Genomic DNA, 25155 nt, shown 5'->3' on the forward strand with positions numbered 1-25155 from the left:
ATTGATAATAAGAGCTATTAGAGAACATGAGTTTACTTATTTCTTTCCATTTTCCATGCGAGTCTTGCCAATATACATCATTTTGAACTCAAGGAAAAATGTAGTGTCTGCCACTAATGATGTGTTATTGAAGGCAAAGAGATTGCTTACTGGCACCTTTGTTTTCCCTGAGTACATGCTTTGATAGAAGTAAGATAAAAATTTCATTTTTTGGATATTTTTCCAAGACTACACTCCTGAAAAATTGTAAGACAAATAATAAAATGTTCACTGTACTCAATATCTTAGCTTTTTTGAAAATAATAATGTAACTACAGAAATATTTTGAATTTCTAACCAACCCAATTCATAAACCATATCTTTTGAATTTAGCAGTAAACTATCTCACATTTCAGCTTGTATCTAAACTCCACACTAAATGTTTTTAGTAGTACAGTATTTTGGATATCTAATAGTTTTTTTTAGATCTAGTGCTGCTGAGTGAAGGTAATAGTCATTACTTACTATGCAGTACAAAARATAGTAGCAGGTAACAGCTGGGAGCTGATCTCTAGATTTAGGGAGTATTGGGATATACTTAAACTTTCTTACTCTGAATTGCAGCTATTATGTCCAGTCCCGTATTTAAGCTTAGATTTGCACATTCAGTTGCATAAATTTTTGTGTATTCATTCAGTTAATTCTATATATCAAAACAACCATCCCCAAAGATGAGAATATGCCCAACAGGTATGACTTACAACTCAGCTGGAATTCAGGTAGCAGATTTGATTCTAAAAATGACACATTTCTTTGAAAGCACAGGGCAAAGACTGGCCCATATTTTAAAGAAACATGCAGTTTATAATTTAAAGTCATATTAAGGTGAAGCAGCCCAGCCCGCAGAAGCTTCCCAGCATCAAAGAGAATGAAAACCCATCATTTTAATACATAAGTATACTTGAGTGTTGGAGGATTAATATACMTTTCAGCAGACAGCAGTGACCTATCTGGATATTTCAAAATTTCATGTGCCCTGAACTCTCAAGGGTCTTCAGCACTCAACATTCAAAGCTCTTCTTCCACACTTCATTTTGAAACCACTTTTATTCAATTCTATTGAGTTTATCTTTTTTAAAATCATATGAATGCATGTTTTTCCTGATCTCTCTCAACCTAGACATAGAAAAAAGGTATTTTTCAGTCTGTGCTTTGAGGGGTGAAAAGAGGGAAGAACAATCTTCTGTTTCACAGTAGAGAACAASTGGGATTTAACCTGACTATCATTCCTCACTAAAGCTCAGCAATGAGCAGATGAAAGAACGGGGCCTGCTCCGAAGCATGTTGGCTCCTCCATCTCATCCCTGACTGCAATACGCTGGCTGGAGAGAGGCAGTCAGACACGGGTTTGAGTCAGACTTGCCTCTATCCTGAAAAAGTCATTYGAAAAACAGATGATTTGTGTCTGTCTCTCCTCCTGCTTCTCTCTGGCTTTCTCATCCCACTCTGGGCCTGAGGAGTAGTCCCCAGTAGCACCTTTCTGTCCTGATGAACAAGCATTTTCTGGTGAAGTTAACTGCAAAATTCCAGAAGAGCTCTTTCTAAGGAACCTGCTCTAAYGGCATCATACTGACCTCACCTATAAAGAAAGAACAACAAATCCATCATACCCAAAAGCACGACATTCTGACCATATTCACATTAATGCAGATGAATGCAAATATTGAGGAAAGAGAGTCCAATGGTCAGGGCACCAGGYAGGAATTCAGAATGTTTCTCAAAGCCTACCTCTCTGCTGTAGCCGTCTTGTAGGATAAGATAAGCACAGTTAAATTAAACTCTCAGTGCAAGAATGTCTCATCTGTAAAAAAGGATAATAGGACTTCCTTTCCTCACAGAAGCTTTAAAGATGATGAGGCAGCTCACGTCACTTTGGTAATTAGTAAATACAAAAGTATCAAGGACATTTTCAGTAACGAGTCATCTCTGAAAAACAGTCTTCTGCTTTACAAAGGCAACAGTGCGATGGGTTGCCTACAGGTTTACCGACACTTTTGAAAACTTTGGTAACTTTAGTTTCATAAATAATTCAGCTGACAGTCTCCCACAGCTAAGCCTGCAAATTCTGTGGATATAAGGTTAATAGTGTTTGAAGCTGTTACAACTACTTATGGGCTGAACAAAAGAGCCATCAAAATTATTTCATATAAAACTCCTGGTTTTACTCAAAGTACATTCCAGTAAACAAAGCTGTAACATTTCTTTCAGTTAGCTTTCAATGAATCCATATTTTTATACTTAAAATGTCCTGATTGCCAGCTCTGATCTTAGTCTGCAAAAATTCTGATGCTTTTYTTAAAGCTCCAGGTACTGAGGACAAACAGCTATGTGAGAGTTACAATTTTTCTGTAAAAATAGTAGTGGTTGTCTAATCCTCGTGGTTGGACAGGAACCATTTATTATAATGGTTTAAAGTTGGTGCTCTAATACCTCAACATGCAGAGATCACCCACGTATTTGGAAAGCCTGAGGCACGCAGTCCTCATATTTTACCCAGATGATCTAAAGGACTAGGTCCATGCTGCTGTAATTCTGTTTGTAAATTATATAAAGGTCCTTTTACATAAACCAAGGGAGTCACCCCAAGGATTAATCTGACACAGTGCCCTCAGTGTGGGGCTTTGGTGGACCTGAGCGTGTGTGTAGCAGCTCTGCAGGGGTATCACTGCAGACAGAACTAGCGCTTTTCAGGGACTCTTTCTTTTTATATTGCCTTCTACAATGAGCAAGACATGACCTTGTAGTAATGTCCTCTACATATTCATGTCAGAGCCAAATTACTGTGAACTGACGCCTCCCCAGTCTTTGTGGTTAAAATCTGTTTATTCATTTCTTTATGCTGATCTTCATTTCATTCTGTCTCCTTTCCATGCAAAAATCATCATGTGGCTGACAGAAGAATCACTGACTTTGCATTGGTTTAAACCTACTTTAGATCCTCTCTGCAATAGTGCAAAACACTATACCAGTTGCTGTATACTAAATCACTACAGTCTCTACAACGAAATCCACATTGCACAGCAGGTGTAGATGATGGCACACCCTGTGTCCTAAACAGCTGCAGTACTGTCCAGATCATAGCTCCACCTGGGACACACCATGGGATGGTCTTGCAGTCTAAATGATCAGGGTTTGCCCCTCAGAGAGGGGAGACTGTGCCAGCTCATGGCTTGGCTTGGGATTATCGTGTACCTGGAAAGATCAGAGCTGAGGGTCATTCCTGGATCCACTAGATTAGCTGTAGTTTATGTTTAACACAGATTCTTTATCACGCTATCTGCATAAAATAAAATCAGTATTTTAGCAACAGATGCCATTTGTAAACACTGCATACCACATTGCTGAATCTCAAGTTTAAACACATCCAACAGGTGAGGACTCTCAAGGGAATTAGGATGATTAAGGGGTCAGAAATGAATACAAAATAAAGATATTAAAAGCAAAGTATTAGACCTAATGTTTGCTCTGCATCCTAACATCCTTACCGCAGTGTCATTGGTGGTAATGTAAACCAACACATCCGAATTGTTTCTACTGTTAATGTATCGGTAACAGTTCCACACGCAGCTTATCAAGTAACCCTGTAAAGAAAAGAGATTTATTATTATGTGCAGAAAATAAACCATTTTTATGCAGTAGCTTTGTGTAAATTATTGAACCTGGGCTAGTTAAGAACAGAAGGAAAGCACAGTTACTGCGTGCTCCATACAAAATCTCCCTCCCCCCCCCAAAAAAAAACAGTTATTAGGGAAAAAGGATGCATATGACCATTAAATTATTCTGTTTGCTACAGAAATCTCAACTTCTCACTCTCTTTATTCCGTGCTTTTAATGAAAGGCCATATGACAAAGACAGCTTTCCATGATGCATGGTAAATTGTGTGCTGTTAAAGTGATAGAACAGGTAGAGCAGTGTGGAGTGCAGAACAGATGCTCTTCAGAGCTCCTTTTAGGAACCAGTGTTTAAACAGTAAAGTATAGATATAAATAAGGATATGAGTCTGATAGAAGCACAGGACAGTGACTTTGCTTGTTACAGTTGACTGTAAGGATGTGTAGAGATTCACTAAGTAATCTGATACGTTGCCTCTTACTAAGCAGGGGTTTATGGAGAATGTGTTGGACTAAGCATTACTTAGTTTATGCAGATACTCTAATCTACGCATATCTGAGTGAAATTTACTATTCCAGATATTTAATACTACAGCTTATTCAGTTGTATATTCAATATAGCATAGATAAACTGCTTTGAAAACAAACAGCAATTTCTTTTGTCCTGAATATAGCCAAAGCAACAACTTCTGTGTATATAAAGTCTGTTTTGCTCAAATGAGCAGGTCATGTATGCAGGCTTTCTTTTTTACTCCTCTCTATAACTATAGAGAGATACGAGTCAATCAGAGGTCTCATTACTTTGCATAGGATACTGCATACCAATAGGAGGGTAATTTTACAAAGCCTAAGTCAGATCATGACAAACAGGAGAAGGTGCTGCAGATGCAGAATATTTCAGGAAAGAAGGTAAAATCTAAACAGAAACCAATTATGAGAAGGTGGAAGCAAATCTCAGTAAAAAGAACACAAGCAAAGTGGGAACTGAAGAACCGTCAAGCAAGTCACAGGAACCTTTGCCTTTCCTTGTGAGTGGAAGGTTGGCCAGTGACTATGATTAAGAAGCTGATGATCCCATATATCATGTGCATTGTTTTGCTACTCTATTTCACTTAATCTGGCATTAATTCAATGTATTCCATATGACTGCAATGCTCTGGGGCCTGTCTATTCATGCCTGACCAGAGAAAATTACCTGCGTAACAGCTCTTATTGAAATCTGAAATTACTTCTGACCGTTTAATCATTATTACAAATACTTATTTTTTTTTTCACTATAATGCACAAAAGTTGTTATTGCAGCAGTAATCCTACTATAGGACCACAAATTTCACTGTTTTTGTTCTTGGAGCTCACTTGGCTCAAGATAGGGCTGCTGCCTGGCAACRAACTAGTAGCCTCCATTTTTTAAAACTGATTAAGCAAAATTTTCATATCCATCATCTCCTCTGCCAGCAGGAGGAATTCCAGACTGGCTAGCAGAGATGAACAAAAAGGCTGGAAGGTAGACAGGAGAGGAGCAGAAGTCATATACTCAGCATGCCAGGGACAACGCTGGTGGGACTAAGCAAACTGGGTCACTCTGGTGCTTTCTGCTTTTCCACCCAACAAAGTGACAGAGAGAGAAATGCACATTGATAGCGCATAGCTTATCTTTTTAATTAGTAGTTTCTGCATAGCAGCTCTTTCACAGACATAGCATGTGGAAATTAAACTGCCAGTGCTGATTGGATTTGCATGTGTATCTCAGAGTGAGTCATATTTTCGTGACTCACTTGCACTGATGACCTTCCAAAAGCCTCTTATCCTCTTCAGCTGCCCTGTGTTTCTGCCCTCTCCAGAGCTGTCACATAGAAGCTGTATTTTTCAGTATGCCACGTGACTTACTGATTGCTTCCTTGCAGATCAGGAAGCAGTTTTTCCGCTGGGGCCAAACTGGCTGAAATCTAGTAAATTTGCTTCCTCTTCTTTATGGCATCTTACAGGTCCTAGGTGATTTTTGTCACTGACTTTGACAATGCTTTTACCACCAGATGGGGAGGACAAAAGACTTCTGGAGTGAACTGAGCCTTAAGGAAGGTTAGACTGGCTCTACATCCCAAATTACAGGCTATGAAAGCCTGCCATAGGCTACTGAAACAATTGGTGTAAACGCATATAAATGGGGAATTGGATCTTTTGTAGAACCAAATGCCACTGCTGTTAATTATATATAATAGTAAGTATTTCAACAGCTTTCAGTGCTCAGATAGCATGCACTGAGAAAGGCATAACAGCTAATAAACAATGGAGCACTGAATACAGTAGACTTCTGTGGAGACACTGAACCCATCTTTGTGAGAACCCTTGTGCATTATGGCTACCAAATTGCAAACCAATTTCTGTACGTCTTTTATTAAAATCCAGTTGTAGAGGTGGTCAGAATCAGATAATGTAGGCTTCTGGGAAAAGCTAACATGAGATTTATTTTCAAATTCTCTCATTCTGTTTTATATGGTAAATAAAACATGTTTAACACCTCAATATACATGTGCAGCTGTTTCATCCCTGAGCTCTAGCTCTGGTCAGCCCTGCTGCCTGAATGCAAGGGCTGTTTCTCAGTGGGCAAGGTCCATTTTAGCCCTTGAATTAAAAAGGTCCTCAGTTAGCACCACCAAGTAATTGGTTCCAGGACACTGATCCACATACATCTGAGAAGAGAGGCAGCTCAGATCATTTCACTGTCCAAGTGCTTTGGATATTGTTCCTGGCCTGCTAATCACATCTCATGGAAACTCATTTTGCTCAAGACATACTGATAACGCTGTAACTTTTTCTTTAAACTTGTTCCTAATCACTGGTTTATAGTGATGCTGCTGCTGCATCATTAAATGGAATTGCTGATTTAGTTACCAAATCTTTTCCTCAAAGCCTTAGATGGGGTTTCAAATACTGCTTTAAAATGGACAGCACAGTATAACGGTCTTCTCTTTGGAGACCAATGTTCATGTTTGGATAGGTCCTATGTAAAAGGCATTAAATGACCTCAGTGTTACCCTTAGTGGTACTCATGACTGCCACACCACAGGCTGCAGACAGACTCATTTTGGGGTGGCAGCCTTTATTCCAGAGGAGCACAATGAAGTAGTGACCACTTGAAAGGATGGGTGCATGAGAAGGACTTAGGGTGGAAAAAAGCACCATGCCTACTTCCACCGACTTTCAATCTTTCCATTTCAAATGCAGTAAATAACTTTAGCCTCTAAGGAATTGAAACTCACAAATTTTTGTAACCCTGCCTCTCACAATGCATAACGTACTGCTCAACTCCTACTCATCAGACATGTGCCTGACCAGCTGTTGACCAATATGTTTGTGGAAATTAGAGGTTCCTGTATCCTGCCATTTCTTGCAACACAGCAAGGAAGAACCTCGGACGATCTGGGCTGCAGCAGTCCTTAAGGCAGTTCCTTAGTTAGCAGCCAAGTACAGGGCAAATGCCATGGATCTGACAGAAGGTGCTCAGAGTCAGGGCTGTCTGCAGAGAGTGCCATTTTGGATTCAATTTGTTCCGAATTTTCTGTTTATTTACTTAGCTCAACTGGTCTTTATTACTGATAAAATGGAGCTAAAGATTGCTACACAAACTGAAATTTATCATGAAGGTTTCAGAGGGGTGCTAATGAGAGACCAGTTAAACATTCATATTTCTATCTCAGTGTTACAGGAGAAGAAACCACACAATTTATGAAATTGCTATACTGATGAAATCTGCAATTAAATCTACCTTGTCAGCACAATAGAAAGTATTCCTTGTGAGTGTGAAAAGGCTGCTGAACAAGAACTATTCTTTATAACTGCAAAGAAATGCTGCATTGATTGAAAAAGAATTAATACTAAGCCAAGCCACTGGCCTGCAAGTTTTTAAACAGCACCTTATATGGGCCAGCACATCATCTGCTGTCTCATAATATCACATATTTGGGGTATGTAACTTAAAATTAGTGACCTATGCTCTACAGAGGCTTCCTGCATCTTCTGTAAGTACTCTGCTGTCAGCAGGCCCAGTGCTGGGACCTCTACCAGCCTTTTGTCAGGAAAGCGGCAACACCTCCTGGCTTGGTGCTGGCTGCTCCTGAGTGCGCGCCGCTGGAGCCCTGTGTTCAAGGTCATGACTGCTGCTCCATTTGCGAGGGCGATGTGCCACAGGCCAGGGTTAGTCCTGCCAGCAGGATCCCACCACGCTAAGATAGTAAATCTCTTAGGATGAGGATGAAACTTCATTCTGTGTCACCCTTTCTTCTTTGCTGAGGACACCAGAGTGGTCACGTACTCATGCTCAACAGTTTGTATATGTGGCCCGTATTACAGAGACCAGTGTCCTATGCACTGTGCTGGAGATCAGCTTACTTCCCAGAACTGGAACACCTTTCAACTGCCTCACTGGCAACCACCTCTTCCAGAAAAAGAGGAAGACAGAAAAAGAACAGATGAGAGGCCATGTTCTGCAGCTAGGGAGTGTTCAGGGCAGCTTGGGGGAGGGTTTATTATAGCTTTTTTTGTGCTTACCTGAGCCTAGTCCATTTGTGCACTGGGGGCTTTGCCATGGGCTGGGAGGGGAGGTTGAAGCCTTTCGATCCTGGCAGCTGAGGATGGCCAGAGAAAGCCGTGGCCCTGCTCCCCAGACCAGCTGCAGACAAGGATGCGATTCAACAGCCACTATGCTGGTTATATGCCATCCAAGTTCTTTGTACATATATAAAAATACGTTTATGCTGCTGGATGTCCTCCCTCAGCCAGATAGGAAACACCTACATTTCATGGTATGTAACTCTGGTTCAGTTTCTAGACAAACACAGTAAGTGATATAACACATTTTGGTCCACCCCATTTTCAAAAAGATTCTACTTGGTGAAAGCACCTGAAATATCCATTAGCTGCTTGGGATCCAAGTGAGTAAGTAAGATTAAAAATACAAGTGCTTCTGAGTAGTTAGCTGACCTTAATTCTTACTATCTCCTCCCACTTGCCCTTTTTTACAATAYACAAATGTAAATGCAAAACACAAAAGCCACTAATACATCTGTATCTTGATTTCTGCTCAGTAGTGCTTTCTTTTGCAGGTAGCCACTCCTGAAATAAAGTGTCATGATGCCAAACATTTTTGATGAATTATGTGATTCTGTTTCGTATTTCCCAACAACTGAATGTAGCTTTTCCTAGGTTACAGTGTTTTGGTTCCTCTGTTTCTGATCAAAATCCAGAGGGAGCTCAAGCGTGGTTTTACGCACAGTACCTTTCCACTTTCAGTACATAAACCTGGAGCCATCTGTTAAATCTATCAGTGATAAAGTGTGATGTATCTAATAGTGCCCAGCTTTCTCTTCATTTAGCAGATTCTATAAATCAGTATAGCAGCTCTTCTGGAAACACAAGAAATTCAAATCAAAATGTCAGTGCTAACTGGAGTTTAGTGGCTGTTTCTGTGTGAGTCATACTTTTTGTGACTCATTTGCACGATAATGTGTTGCTAGAATGAGCATTAAGAAAAGCAAGAGTCTAACAACACTGGCTGTAAAGAGCTCATATGAATACAAAAACGGGATATCAATTAATACTTCAATCAACTAAATGCTTCTATTCTTGGAAATAAGAGTATGAATATGTGCTAGTAGCTTTAAAATAGAATAACCCTTTTGCACTATTAATTTCTTTGGTTTTCTTTGTTTCTGTAATAAGCATTTTTGCCATTTCAATTTTAGTTGCATTTCTTTATAAGCTTGAGATAACCTTGTCATATTTATCCRGTGAAATACCAGATTCATTTGGGATAAACAGGAGGTAATCCTTGCACATGAGAATTTTAAAGAAAATGTCACTTGTGTCATCTGACAGGTCTATATATTTATTACATTCATACCTGCAGCAGGTTAAATTATATTTCTAAGCCAGAAAAAAATGAGCATCACTTTCAATGGCATCTTAAAATATCCTATTACCCTATCTTTCATTTTCTATTTTGAAGCAGTTTCAATAATGTAATCTACTTTTTTTTGTCACAATAATTTTCCCTTTTCATGTTGTCAAGTCTGTTGTTTGTATGCAACATCTCAGCTGTCACCCTGCCATTTATGGATTTCTCTAACCTGCTCTGCAGAGAAAGGGCAAGAACTATTACAAAAAAATAAAAATTGACACAATTAATACAAGATCAGTGGCACTGCACCAGAGCAAAGGCAGCTGCAGTGTGGTACCATCTCTGACAGTGACCGCTATAAGAAACTTGCAGGAGAGCATGAGACAAACATACCAGGATACTTTCCAGAGGTCCAAGCCTCGGGGGACTACTTGAGCCACAGGTGATTTTTTTTTCATATGTGAATTTGTCTGATTTTATTTTAAGCTCCTTTTGGACTTCTGGCCTGCACAGCAGGTGGGGCCGACCTTGCTGTGCCATGAACTCAGTGCAGGGATTTCAAATTAACCCCTCCTGGCTGTGCTGGGCAAAGMTGCATCTCCCCTCACTTGGAATCTGCCACTTCCATCCCCCTATCCTCGAGTTTTGCATGACAACAAATAAATTTCTCTTAGCTATCCTGTGTGACAGTCCTGTATGTTGTCCCTTCCAGGAGGGACAATTTGAATTTATTTAGCTGTTCTTCATACAGAAACTGTTGCATACTTCTGATCATTTTTGCTTCTGTCTCTGCAGATCCTGCAACTCTACAGCATCCTTTTGAGATGGGGCAACCAACCAGGAGTGAAAATTTGCTTCAAAAAATCAGTGCACTGCAGACATCAAAACTGGCATAGTAATGGATTCAGCTTGCTTTCTATTCCTCTCCTGATATTCTTAACATTTGCTTTATTTGTCTGACCATGACTGAGCACTAACTTAATATTTTCACAGGTCTATCTATTGTAACTACAAGATCCCCTTTTCTGAGTGGTCACACTTAGTCCAGAGTCTACTGTAATGCCATCACTTAGAATTTATTGCTTCATCTGTCATTTTATTGCTCACTCAGTGCCATGATACTTTTATGAAATGTTTTCTGGGCTGTTTCTTTTCCCTGTTTTGAATGACATTGCAAAGAACATTATCTCTTTATCTTCATCCCCTTTCCCAGATAATTTATGAATATATACACGTTATACTCACACACACACACACATGCACACACACACAAAATACACACACACTCCTTCATAGGTCTCGCTGTCACAAAGACTGATAATTCATCCTTACCCTCTATTTCCTAGCTCCATCTAGGAAAGGACCTTCCCTCTTTTCCCTACACTTTTTTTTTAAGACTTCGATGAAAGAATCTGCCAAAAGACTTCTGAAAAAAAACAAGACCACAATATCCACAGGCTTTCTCTTGTCCACAGGATCATCCACTCCTTAAAAAACTTGTGTGACATTAGCTCCCCATACATGAGCCATGCTGACCTTCCCCATTATGGCATATATGTTAATATGTTTGTCTATGAGACTTTTTTTATACCTTTTCTTTTTTATAGTGTCTATCACTTTGCTTTGTAAAGCTGTCAGACTGCCTGGTTTGTAARTACCCTAGGTCCCTTCTGGAGCCAGGTCTTCCAGCAGTGGACATTTCACCCATGACCAGAAAGAAGTAAATTATATACACAGTAATGCACTTACCTTAAAAGCCAAAATGATACTTATGAAAAGAAGTATAATCACAACTAGACAGGTCGGGTTCACAGACATGATCTCTTCCTTGTAGGGAAAATYGGTGGGCTGCATAAGCAAAAACAAGGTAAACATTCTAAGTTAATCTCAGGAGTCATTTAAGAGCCATTCAATTAATGCACTCCATAATTAATAGCTCACAAGACCTGTGATGTACTAAATCAAGAGCCCTTTGCACCAGTAGCCAGTTTCTGAAAGCCTGGTTGAAGTAGGCAGTACAGGGGCTGCMAAGACTCAGCCTGCTCAGTGTTCACTGGAGGGCTCAGGGATTCACTTTTTGCTTGGTATATGTTGTGGGTTTTTTTTTCCCCCCTGGTGCACATTTGTTTTGTGCCTCAGGTCCTTCTGTTATCTCATACATGAAATAGAAGTGACAAAAATCTTCTTCCTTCTTAGAACAGGCTCCAGTGATTTACAATTGCGAAGCACTTCAGGATCACTGGCTGAAAAACAGCCTCTAACCATATTTTRCTATATTCTTTATGGCTGAAAGAAAATCACACCATAGCTGTCCCTCTAAAATGAATGCTCCAGATTGTTGCGAAGTATTGCAATGCACAACTTCCTGTTTCATTTGGAATAAATCATAGTCCATAGGCAGAGCTGTTCTCCACAAAAGATAACATCACTGCAGCACTAGTTCATGATAGAAGACTGCATTAGCCCCTTGTATACACAACCCCTCTTTCTTTACAAATCTAATTAATTAACCAGGTCTGCTCTGCATCCTTCTCTGGACAGTTAACTAGAGGAAGCTATAACTGCGTTCTCAGCTATGGTGTAATGGTGTAAATCCAGAGCAACTCTTGAATACTGCTTATACCAGAACTTGGCCCAGTGCGTCAGGAAATTCTCTTTTTTTTGACAACTGTTAGTGAGAATTGTTCTTTAGTGCTTCCATGAGCTGTTACGAGTGGTTAATATCAACAGCGGCTGTAACCATTTGACGCTAAAAGTTACATAAGCACATTTTCTGCTTCTTGACAGCAATGCTTCTGTTCTTGTATTGAATTCCATGACTGGAGCTTTTATCATTTTATCTTCTTTGTCAAGGTTCAGTTTTGTAGGCATCTAGCTTGCTATAATTTATTGAGTTACTTCTTTTTTCACACAAAAAGGTTATTGCTAAACATAGTGGATAGAGCCACCCAGACACCAAGAAAGCAAGAGTGTATGTCAATGAAAGATGTACTGGAAAATAAACACAAACATTATACGTGGAAAATTTAAGAATTAACGCCACAGCTGACCCTGCTGCTTGTAGTAGTAAGGTCATATATTTGATTAGTATAGTCAGAAACACTCACAATAAAACTGCTCAAATACAATCCCCTTAAATGCTAAGCTACTATTAAAAAAATAGACAAACTAGTTTGTGAATGGAATAAAAACTACTAGTGAGGCTTTGGCCCTGTTTTATTCCAGTTTTGGGGAACCCAAGGGAACCCGTCACCAGTCTAGGACAGAACAACCAACCTGCTGGTGCCCTGCTCAGAGCCTCATGGCCTGTTTCCAGATCCAGCTCAACAGGGTGGTACATGGAGGCAAGAAGAGGGTGGGAAAATGACCAATACAGTTCCTGCTGCCCTAAAAAACAGGAGTGCCTGCTGGGTCCATGGCCCCAAGGTGGCCAAGGCTGGAGCGGCTGAGCAGCTCCGAGGCCTCTATTGCCCCCACCGCATTTCAGCTGCAAAGATGGTCACTCAGCCTTGAGAGCAACAGCAGCCAAGGACACAAGAAGTGAGCACTATGGTTTGCGTTGTTCAAACTCAGYTGGTTGTTTTTCTTTCCCAAAGAGATCTGTCATGAAGGGAAGCCTCCACAAGTCTTCCCCTTGTCCCCCACAGTGGCATGCTGCGTGCCTGTGCGGCAGCTGCCCCCACCGCCAGSCTGCGGGCAGCATGTGGTGAAGAGCATGAAGACCAAAGCTGGTCTCTCCTGGGTGCTTCACATCTTACCGTGAGAGAGGAGAAGCCTGCTGGGCTTTGCTGAAGAGTGTAGGGCCAGCGGATCAACAGGAAAGAAGCTCCCTGGCAGCTAGYGGCTCCCTGGCACTGTGGCCTTGCTGTCTCTCAGCTGCTGGGGGATGTTCACTGCATGCCAACAGGCATCATTCCTCGGGGCAGCCACTGTGCTTTTGGAAATGTGTTATACAAGGAGTACAGTGAAGGCCTGAATTAATGTTAGGAAGAGAAATTACAGTGGGAGCAGGCAGCAAGGAGACAGGGGGATGCTGGGGGTGCAGCCTCAGGGGCTCCGTGTGCAGAGGTGACCTCAGCCTCTGGCATGACTGGAGCTGTGCAACTGGATGCATGGCACCTGACAGACCCTGACAGGCTAAGGCATCATCCTGAACGTGCAGCACTTGATGCACCCCAATGGGTTACAGCACTGTCCCACCCATCAGTGGGACATGTCCTACCATGGGGCACAATTTGCAGCATCTGCTCTGACTGGCTACTTCTAAAGAGCAGAAGTTTAACACTAACACTATTCTGCCCTCCATTTCAGCTGAAAGCAGATACCAAAAATGGTTCAGGTAGATAGGTCATTTCCTAAAAACACTCGTTGCTCTCTGCTGATGCTGCTGTGACCTCAGATATGGAGGTAGGTGTATGCAGTGGGAAGGGACAAATTTCACTCCCTGCTGCCATGCTGGAGGTTTGTTCCCCATGGTGAAATCAGGAGGTGAAATCCTGCTGGGGGAAAGGGCCTGGGCACAAGGCTCACGACAAGCATACAGCGAGGACACCGGTGCTGCAGCTCCACGGGCAAGCTCCACGTCAAATGTTGTGCAAGATTTCATGAAGCTGAGACAGAAATCTAGCTGGGTGGGGAAAGTCAAGCCCATCATTAGACATACACAAGTGATTTTGCAGTGGGACGTTATGCAACTTTATATATGACCAAAGAGGTAGTTGTAGCAGTGTGGGGCCAACATGCTAAAGTCATCATTAATGTGTCATTTGTCATATTGTCACGAACACTAAGAGTCCTACATAATAATTAACCTGGTGAACTTTCAACTTAAAAAAATTACTCCTCACACATAGCAAAGTTCTAGTATTCATTTAAAAAGAATCTAAAACTTATATGGAAAGGATATTTCTTGTACATTGTACAAATACACAACAAGAATAAAAAAAMCAAGCCTCTAGCCCCATCCCATTCTCTCAATCTGTTTACATAACCTTTCATATTTTCCTTCTTCTTGGAACACAGAAATGCACTTTAAAACATAGCATGGATTCTCACTCAACAGTTATAATCCTCTGAGCATTAAAATCTTTTAAAACTTAAAGAAAACAATAATGTGTCTGTAGAATTTTTTAAGCTGTGCTATGAATTTAACCGTACTCTTATTTTGGAATTATAAAGTGACATTAAAAAATGTCAGAAAGGATATTTCCTATTTAATATATAGTTCATAGGAATAATCTATTTAATTTTTTACATTCTATTCTATTTTACATTATCTTTTTAAGATACAGTTCATAGGAATAATTTAAGTTTATTCTCTTTTATAGTATAAAAGTTTCTCCTAGAATTTAAAAGGAAGACTGACTCAACTTTAACTGTTAGACAGCAGTACTCTAATTAGTTGTATTGTAAAGCTATCTAATATACTTTGAAATTTTCTTTAAAAGAATTGCAATAATTCAGTATTTTAATAAAAGTCCTGAAAAAACAAGTTTGCATAAGTCAGTTGCAATTAGCCTGTTCTGCACCTCTGGTTTAATTCCATATGTATACTGTATCAGAAGATAGAAGACTAATTTTACGGTTTTAGAAAGCACATATATCAAAGATTTAGTGGATATAAAGAATTATGCTTTAGGTCAAGCTACTTTGGACCCCTACTGCTCCAAGAAGCAAAGTGATTTTTGTTTTATACATGCAGTACTTACTATAAGGGAAGAGTTTTTTGCCCTTATAGTGACAGCCATAACTTTGCAAAGTTTTACAACATATCATTGCCATACAACATTTCAAATGCTGGATTTGTAACAGCTACTTATTTTACATGATTCCTCATGTTGAGATCTTCTTGAAATATATGGGTATTGTGAAACGCCTGTGCACAGCTAGGTATTAGAAGGCAACAGAAAGTTTCCAAAGACACTTGCAGCTCTGAAAGCAGCAGTCAGCATAGGCTGACATTATAAAATAGCCTACAGACATAATGTTCTGTATTTCAGAATTGCATCATTTTTTAGCTAAGGATCAGCTTACACTATTGATAAGTACTTTATCACCCTGCTGAAAGTACACGGAGCTTCCAACTCATCACAGATAGCCTTAAACCTGTGCACCAAAGAGGACAGATAAAATAATTCCAGATACTAGCATGGGAGAGTAGAAGACGTTAAAACCATGGGGGTTTGACCTCAGAGTGACAATTGGCATTGTAAGAAAATAATGACTGAAGCTTTACTAATGTTCTTCTATGACAGCCAAAATACTCCATTACCAAATGGATTCATTCTTCCAGCTATTCAATAACTGATTTGCAAAATGATCAGGATTTTTCATTTCCTTGATGGAGCTGTGCTCCCTAAACTATTACTCCCCAAATTCACAGCAATTTTAGAACAAAAAAACACTGTAAGAATGCCAGGAAGAMATACAACTCAGTCCTGTCCTTTCTGCCTACCCTGGCAGGCCTCTGCAAAGGGGATGTGGGCCAGATGCCTCTAGGGCTTATTTATAAGTCATCGGGAGTGATCACTCCTAACTTGCATGACTAAGGTCTCACCTCTGRGGACAAGAGTATTAATTACAGTCTTGTTCTAAGCATAGTGCTGAAGACTACAAATGTATCTACCACAAACATTATTAAAAGAGGAAAACRAATCTATGGTACAAAGCTTGTTCAGCAATATCTGGGTTCTAGAACTGCATTGCTGGTGTTGTTATTAACTGGAAAGGCTTGTTTTTAGTTTCATCTTGTCCTGTATCTGAGCATCTGATGCCAGCAGATGTGATCTTCACCAGTCACTTCTGCTCCTGCCCACTCAAACGGAGTGTATTTGCTCTGGATTAAATTTAATGCCCTTTTGCTGTCTGCTGTAGACCTTACAAAGAAGTGTCCGAATAGATTCCTGCTGAGCAACGTGGGCTTGGGGCCACAGCTAAGACAGAAGAGGGGGTAAACAGCTTCAAAGAAAGTTATATAATGTAATCAAGACTATTGTACATCAGCTGAAATGAACCAAAAAATTGACCATGGCTCCTTGCAGTTTTTGCCAATCACTAATTTCGACTGTGACTGGTAAAATAAAAACAGGTTCTTGTTTCTAACTGAACATGACCCACATTAGTTTTTAGCTACTCATTCCCATTATGCTTCTCATCTAATTTAAAGAATCTTTTAATACCTAGTTATTCTGCATATGAAAACTGTAATGACATTACCTCTCAATTTCMTTTCTTGGTAAGCTAAGCTGGAAAAGTTGATTGTTTCTCATCATACAAAATTGTATCTAACCTTCACAGAGTTTTTGRAGGACCTTTTTTGCACATTCTCTGACTTTTCAACATTGTTCTTAACACTCAGACACAAGAAATAGACAGATGTAACTGATGACACCAACACAGAAGGAAAGTATGCTATTACTCTTCACTGCTCCTATTTTTTATGTCCACAGATCCCATGGGCACTTTTTRCAAATAAAACAGGAGATCCCTGTTTTGTCACTCTGTCATTCAGTGACCTCCAGAGTCACTGTGTCCCAGGTACAGTTGCTGTACAATAAGATTGTCTGTATTCCTCAATATTGAAAGCATTTCTTTGTGTCAGCAGTGTAACCCACTACTGAATGGACTCAGGACCCAGTCTATTTAGCTCAGTCCAAGTAACGGCTCTATCCTTAGCGTTATTTACTTCTCCATCAGTCTCTGTGTCAGCCACAGATTTTATTAGAAGTGATTTTGCTGGGAAGAGTCACAGATACTCACTCTGGACAACACAGGGATAAAGTCTTTCCGAGAGTAACGTGAAATAGCTAAGTTCCTGGCTGAACCTCCCTCTGGTCTAAATCCATCTGAACAGTGAGCCTATCAAAGTTCTTCTGAGGCTGAAGCGAGCCTTTGTGAACAGCCTCATGTGTACCAAGATCACTAATGGAAATAAGGAAGAACATGAAACCAAGTGTYGATTCTCAGAGACCTTTCTCCACCCATGAGAAAGACCCATTGGAAGATGCTTGCCTTGACCATTACCCTTTGCAGTCTACTAGCTAACCTGTCCCAATCCATTTATATATCCTTTATTGATCTAGACCTTTATTGTTGCTCTGAATAACATGCTGCGAAGTCAAAAATCTTACAGAAGTCCATTATGCCAGTGCCCATCTTTATTGACTAACCTAGTAATCTTGTCAGTGAAAGAAAATGAGTTTGCCTGCAGGACTGATCTTCCATAAAACTAGGCTGACAGTCATTAATCATATTCCTCTGTTCTAATCCTTTATCAATTGACTCTCATCACAGCAATTCTGTTACTCTGCTTGGTAGTGATGTCAGGCTAATCAGCCTATAATCACCTTGGAATTTCCCCTTGCTCTTTTGAGCACTGGCACTTCAGCACTCATGAAGTCTTGTGGAATTTCATTACCAATACAGAAAGAGATTTACATCAGTAAGACACAGATCTGTGCAATCAGGTATTTTATTGCTTGAGAATGCAAATTATCTGGACCTGCTCATTTAAAAATTATGTATTCAGAGTAAAAATTGTTTAAATGTTTCTTGATTGCCAGTGAATGGAAAATACTTCAACATCCCATACAATATAAACATGCTATATTGCTTGTTTCCAAATGCAGAACAGAAATAGCTAGTGAACACTTTTTCCTTTTTTGAATCAATAATTTCATTGCCTCTGCCCAGTAATGGCCTCTTCTTGGATTATGTTATTTTTTCCTTTTTCAGTTCTTACATCATTACACTAACTAATAACCGTTTGTTCTTTCCAACCACAGATTTTTCTCTGAGCTGTTTATATTTGTTAATTTTTTTTACTTCGTGTACCTTCTAATGAAGATTTCATTAATTTCAACTAGCCAGAAATAAATATCTCAATAGCATGGCAAATTCCTAAAAGGAGATTAGGAAATCAGGAGATTAGATCTTTCTGCAGATCAAACAGTAGGACCCAACTTTGTGCCTCAGCACTCCATAGAAAAAGCTTCTGTGGACAGATGTGGACAGCAGATGGTGGGTGGTACACCACTGGGGGAAAACATGTCCTTCTTGGAGCTATCAGTAAAACATTGGAGTTACCTTTAGAAATGTATGTCAAAGTAGCAACATGGCTCAAAAAGCATTCTTATATACAATTYGAAATATCTTGCAAAGTGTGCTCCTTATACTTCTGCTGTGGAAGGGTTGTAAATTACAGGAATTACAGTGATGTTCTAAAAATCTTTTTCAGTTTTAATCATTTCTTCTTTCCCCTTCTTTGTGCAAATCCCGGCTGTGGCACCTGACAACGGGTTTTCTGCAGAACAGCGGTGACTTTTCTGTGTGCAGTTCCCAGACTATTCCTGTCCCCAGGCTGCTGCTTTCTCCCTCGCATTCTTGCATGGTGACCAAGACACAGTTAAATCTGATTACAAATAATCATCCGGGAAGGGGAGAGAGTTAGCTCCAGAGCCCCAGTTCCGCATGCAAGCATACAGGTGCTTGTGCTGCCCCAAAAGAGGGGCTGGCACTGAGTCAGAAATGAGGCGCTGCAGGCAAAGGATAGACAGGAGGGCTCCTTCTGGTGGCATTGCATTTAAAGCACTCACTAAGCTATGACCTTAATCTGCTGTTTTCAAATTCTATCTCTACGCATCTTTTGAATTATTCTTCTGCTTCTCTTCCAGTGAAACATCCACTGTGAACACAGGAGGGTGTTAAATAAGGCAGAGGATAACACAGGCCCCTGCTACTCTCAGCCCCAGCTGGCTTGACACATTGCCACTTCCTACAGACCCATGACTGACTGCTTTATCTGCCTACTTTTTCTAATTACCTGCTATTTATACTTCCMTAGTTTTCTATTCCTCACAACAAAGTTCATAGCCAAGCTAATCTGAATTCAAGTTCTCAGGTCAGATTTTCAGAGAGAGTTGCAGCATTAGCGGTTCTCAGTGCTCTGTAACTCCATCCAAACCCACGGGCCAAGGTCCTGTGATGAGAGGGATGTAATAAATTCTTGTCTTCACTGCAGCTGGTTACAATCACATTGTGTAAGCTCACACTATCATGACTATGGTTGTTTGGCCAAAGTAGATCACAGTAAAAAGGGAGCCTGTAATTGTCTCTAAGAAAGAATCTGATAATATTTTCCAGTAAAACCAAATCTATCTTGAATCACACTCCTGCCAAAGAAATCTGTGCTAAAGTCACCAAATTAATTCAAAAGAGCAACAAAACACCCTTGAAACAGCACCAAAATTGTTACTAATTGATCAACTCTATATATCAACACAATAACTCTGAATCCAAGAGCAATCACTTACTGATCTGTGTCTTGAAATACAATTCTCATTCTAAACGAAAAGATGCTTAGAGCTTTTACAACATTGCCAAACTCCAGAGCTTTGCACAAATATTGTAACAAGGTATAAATGCARCCTCACAAGGAGGCTGAATACAAGCAAGCTCCATCTGAGAGGACTTTTCAAGGACTGCATAGGAAGTCAACAATAAACCGTTGGCTGGAAATAAAGGACAAACTGTGCATCTTTTTGGTTTTACCTAAAGCCCCGAAAAGTTTATGAACAGTAATTGATTTACCAGCTGGCGGAGGTAGTCCTGAATTGTGCTGGGATAGACAAGTACGCTGATGGCAACCAATGTGTTGAGAGCAAAGTCAAAGATCTGGTAACAGAAGAAAGGAATGATCCAAGCTGCATGTTGCTAAAAATGAAATAAAATAAAAACTCATCAGCCACAAGCTAACAATGAAGGAGGTATTTATTTCTGCACTAAAATCTAAAGAATATTCGACAGAATGCAGTGTTACATTTCATGAAACCATAACGAAAATAACTCTATAAATGAGCTAAAAGAAACATGACATTCAGCCAAAAGAGTTGGCCAAGCTAAGTTGGCTGCTAAACTGCTATAATATGGATGGTGTAAGTCCCACAGCTCATTTACTGTGACAAATAGAAACCACATAACACTGCCCTCACTTTCTTGGACATCATCCTCTTTTCTTTTCTTTTCTTTCTTTCTTTTTCTTCTTTTTTTTTAATGGGATTAATATTGATATGAACCCCAGGCTTGGGAGGTGAATGGGAAAAAATTTCCTTAACTTTTATAGGAACAAGATTCAGATCTCTGAAATTACAGCTTGCCAAGAATTTACTCGTATTTGAAACTGTAGACAGCAAACATAACTGGTCAGTCTTCCTGCCTTTAGTATGGGGCCACAAGATGCCACAGATCAAGTCACTTGATTCATGCCTTTATTCATTAGAATTCATTAGAATTACCTTATATGCTCCATATGTAGCCATTGCACAGATCAGAATCATAAGGACAGAAATTGCCGTAGCTACGCACATATCTGGAAGAAAAATACATCAAAATGATTGCAGGTAAATACAGAGCTCAGTTCTGTTATTTTGCCATCTGTCTAGCGCAGTCCATCTTGAAGAGCAAGATGGTCAAGTGAGGTGGAGATGAGGGCAAGTAGATCATTCAGCCTACACCGGATGAAATGTCTGGCTCCTGTGGGAAGCCTCCCAAACAAAATGTGAAACATTTGATGTGAAATGTGAAACAGCTGATGAACACATCACACTGCAGTAGCATTTATAAACTCTACCAGGCTGGGGAGATGTTGTGAATAYTTTCATTTTTCTGAGAATTTTCAATAGTCAGGGGAAGACTTGACCATAAGACTATTTTTGCCTGTGATGATGACATATATATATGCAAAGTATCTGAAGTGTAGTGAAAAGGTGACCATCACAGATAAATGTGAGCTTGCCAGACCCACATGAAACTCAGCAGGAGCCAGTGGCCTGTCTATTACCTACCCCCTCCGGGACATTTACACCCTAYATCAAACTCCATCTGCTGTGACACGGCTCCCAGATCAGCACAGCTCATACGGGTCTGCAGGAACTACTGTCACATCTTTGACCACTGCTGTGGACATGTCTCTCAGTTTAAAAAAACTTACAGCCTTAAAAGTGATGTTCATACTGATGTAAACAGCTAAGTTCAAATTAGCCTTAGCAAGACCAAAGTCTTCTTATTACTGGCACTATTTCCTATGACTAACCCAAAGGATAGCCAAGCTAAAATGGCTCTGGAAACAAACAAAAAGGGAGTAAACACCATAGCTTGTTTTTGCAGTAATAACTGCTGTGCACCATTGSTCACATACCTCTAAAATCTTCAGAAAAGCAGAAAGGATTTTTAAAAGGGAAACTGGACAAGGAAGGAAGAGGCATCTTAGAGTGGAAATCTTGGAAATTTTAATTTCAGTTGAGAATACTACAGAGTTGTACTGCTTATTAATATAAATGCATGACTGCCTGGAAAGGTAAAGTAGTATAAGAAGCAAAATAYTCTTAAAGGTTTTGATTGGAGCAATAGCAGGAGTCTTATCTTTTTATTCTAYGGCAAATGAGCCATAGAATTTACTTCTCATTACATTTTAGGAGTTCCTAAGCCATGAACTGCTGGAAGGAGACCCTGGGGGAAAAATAATGTTTGCCCTTTTCCTATAGACCTCCCTAGATACCATTACTGGCTGTAGTCAGAATACCAGAAGAAAGACTGTATTTCTGAGCCTGATGTTGCATTATTTGGGAAAGTAACAAAACACTGCATATACTTTTCAGAGGCTAAGACAGTGTACAAAGAGAAAACAGGATGCAAGGTATAAGGGATATAATCTCTAGAATTCTCAGTCAACCTCTGAGATTAAACTGCTTTTAAACTTTTAATACTTTTTTAAACTGGCTTCTTTAAAACTTCTTTTAAACTACCTTCCCTGATGAAGCATCAGGTAGAATTGGGTCACGCTGAAGCACAAGACAGATATTCAGACAGTTCACTACCCATCACTGCCTGACTCTGGAGGCATTTAAGGTGCTAAAATTACTCCWTTTGATCACAGAGATGCCATGGTATCTGCATACGAATTCTAGCATACAATGAGAAGTATCCCATACCTAAAGGATGCCTCCCTGGCTACAGCAAAATGCAGTTCTGTGTAGGTGCCCTCAAACCTGCAGCAAAATCCCTCAAAGTGCTGGGCTTTAGCCACAGTGCAAACACTTAAATCTTTGTACTATTATCAAAATAAATAACTTGTGCCACTGTTGAATCTCTTCCTGGACAGAGGCACCTAGCACTCAGCCCTGAGTTTAGCTGCACCCCAGCACTCAGTGTTTCTTATCAAGTGGCTTTAAGTAGCTCATCTTGTGGATGCTGGGAACTGTCATATGGAGGCACCTGGCTCCATGCTTGAGATTCAGATGTGGCATCCCAGACTGCTCTTTGGAGGAACCTTCTTCTCATCATTAATCAATGATGTATAGGGAATGTATAGGGAATACTAATATGTAGCTTAGGCATCTGAGTTGCCATGACCAGTCTCTAGCTTTTKGGGTGCTGTAATAGCTGTGCTGTTTGCCTATTACAGATAAGCTGAATTCTGCCCTCAACAGAGAGAAGCAGCCAAAAAATAAGCCTGTGCTAACAAAAGTTACCATAGTCTCCCCACACTYTTATTTATGCTCCCAGTTAGTCCGATTGCCCCATATGCATCATTAAATCAAAATGATTTTGAATAGACTAGGTACAATCAAGATAATAAAAGAAAATTAGTGGAAATGGTTGCTTATAGTCACTAACACAACTGAAGCTCTTGATAAAGATACCTTTGGATCAATTTTATTACTTTAAGTCATCAGTTTGAAGGTACTGCTCATTTATTTATTTCATCCATTCTTAACCCCAGTCACCTATTCACTGTTTCCAAGAGAGAGCTGCTTTCATTGTCTGTGATGGCAGACGCAGCAGAGTTACAGGCCTTGCTTTGCTTATGATCATGGCAGTACTGGTTCAAARCCAGAGCCTAGTAAATTGTTATAAACTTGACATTCAGGCTTTGATCTGACACGCTTCTGTTCCCAGTCTTTTCTGTTTCTCTAGTGSAGCTCTGCAATGCCAAGTCATACTTGGCTCAGGCTGGTTCTTTCTCATTTAAGACTTCRCTGGGTTTATTGAGCTATGTTGGCTTAAATTAATGAGAATGAATGCAGCACACTAAATGAGAAGCTGACAGAGGTGTGTACCTTTTTTGTAGCAACTGGTCTTGCTGTACTTTCCATGGTATTCATGACYAGAAGAACTGTATTTGGACTACTATAGCATTTTTATACTCTACTGTTTTTGATGACTTCTTGAGGTTCTTTTTGTTTTAAATAAAACAGTTGGATTTTTTGTCTCTTCCGTTTTGCAGTGAGATCATACCTTTTTGCCTGTGAAGACATCTGCAACCTACTTTAGGGAGAAGATGCTGCCACTGCTAGGCAGAGCTTCTGCCATGTTGGGCTGACTTGCATGGAGCAGCTCAATACACCCAGACAGTGCAATGTGTGGAGCAGGATCTGATGAAGAGGTGGGAGAAGAAGGCTGAGAGCACCTCTGGCAGAAGTGTGAGTCTCCCACCAAGGCCAACGCAGAAGGTGTTCCACTGCAGCAGCTCCAYACTGGCCCCTCTTGCAGGTGCGTTTCCCTGCCTATGAGAACTGCCTTCCTCTCTGTGCCTCTCCCTGGGAGGGTGATGGCGGCTGCTGTGGCAGTGGGGAAGTAGCGCAGAGCAGGCAGGGGAGCCAGTCCCCAAGCCAGGACCTGCACAGAGCGACAAAGATGTTGCATCTCCAGCTCATCACTTTCCCCAGCCCTGGAGTTCATTGCTGGCTTGTAGCTTCTGTGGAAGAGGCTAAAAGCTCCTAACCAGCAGCCTACAATCTTCAGACAGTTTTGATCCCCCTAGCCTTATTTACCCAGTAGCCTGTCTCTTTCCAGCTAGCTAAGGATGATTTAGTCACTCAGTATACCCTTCAAGCTGCTGTGCAAGCTCCATGCCTCTCCTCCCAATGCCTATGGGCCTGAGGGCACTGCTKCCTGGAGCAAGCTGTGTGTCAGTAGTATTTTCTCTCCAGGACTTCTGTCCTGSAGGCTGGTGGGAAGCAAAGAGCTTTCTTCACCTTTGAGTCCAGCTCATTTCCTCCAGAGGATGAGGCTAGACAGGAAAATGGAGCCCTGAACAGGCTAAGCTGGGGCAGAGATTTGTTTTTTTTTTCCTCTCCCCATGTCATGGGGCATGCATTGGAGATGCTGATGGACAGGAGCAGGAGGGTACGTGCTCTACAATTTCCCTTCATTTCCATACTTCTGCTCCTTGTGCTTGGCACAGTCCTCTAGTTGTCTCACTCGCACATCCCTAGGCAGGGATGCAGGCTGATTTTGCCCTCATTCACTAACACCAGGGTTGAAGTTCTTATCAATTTCTGCAGGGCATACAGAGAATTTCAGTCCTAGTTTTCATATGTTTTTTGAAGTGTCTCATACATATGTGACACTGTGGAGGTAGTAAATAAAAACAAGCAACACAGCTGCTGGGCTGTTAAAATGTCAGGATCACAGTTTGCAGATCCGGACAAGCTGAGCAAGARTCTCAGCTGAAACCCTCAGGAAAGTCAAGACAATTTACAGAGCTTTTCCGTCTTCTGCACAGAGATTATTAATCTTTCAATAGCAGAGGTATTCCATTGGGCAGCTAA

General features: G+C 40.5%; 1 protein-coding gene across 1 annotated transcript in view; it reads right to left on the reverse strand.

Annotated features, from left to right (window-relative positions):
- LAPTM4B (lysosomal protein transmembrane 4 beta) overlaps positions 1 to 25155 on the reverse strand; it is a 61819-nt gene that overhangs the window by 16835 nt on the left and 19829 nt on the right. Inside the window, exons 3-6 of the mRNA XM_085300446.1 lie at positions 20839 to 20912; positions 20135 to 20257; positions 11297 to 11395; positions 3525 to 3620 (exon numbers count right to left, since the gene is read on the reverse strand). Of these exons, the coding sequence (XP_085156572.1) occupies positions 3525 to 3620; positions 11297 to 11395; positions 20135 to 20257; positions 20839 to 20912 (392 nt within the window). The remainder of the gene's footprint in view (positions 1 to 3524; positions 3621 to 11296; positions 11396 to 20134; positions 20258 to 20838; positions 20913 to 25155) is intronic.

Source organism: Rhea americana, unplaced genomic scaffold (assembly GCF_003343005.1).
Source record: "Rhea americana isolate MKP2758 unplaced genomic scaffold, rheAme1 scaffold_0, whole genome shotgun sequence".
Taxonomy (NCBI): Eukaryota; Metazoa; Chordata; class Aves; order Rheiformes; family Rheidae; genus Rhea; species Rhea americana.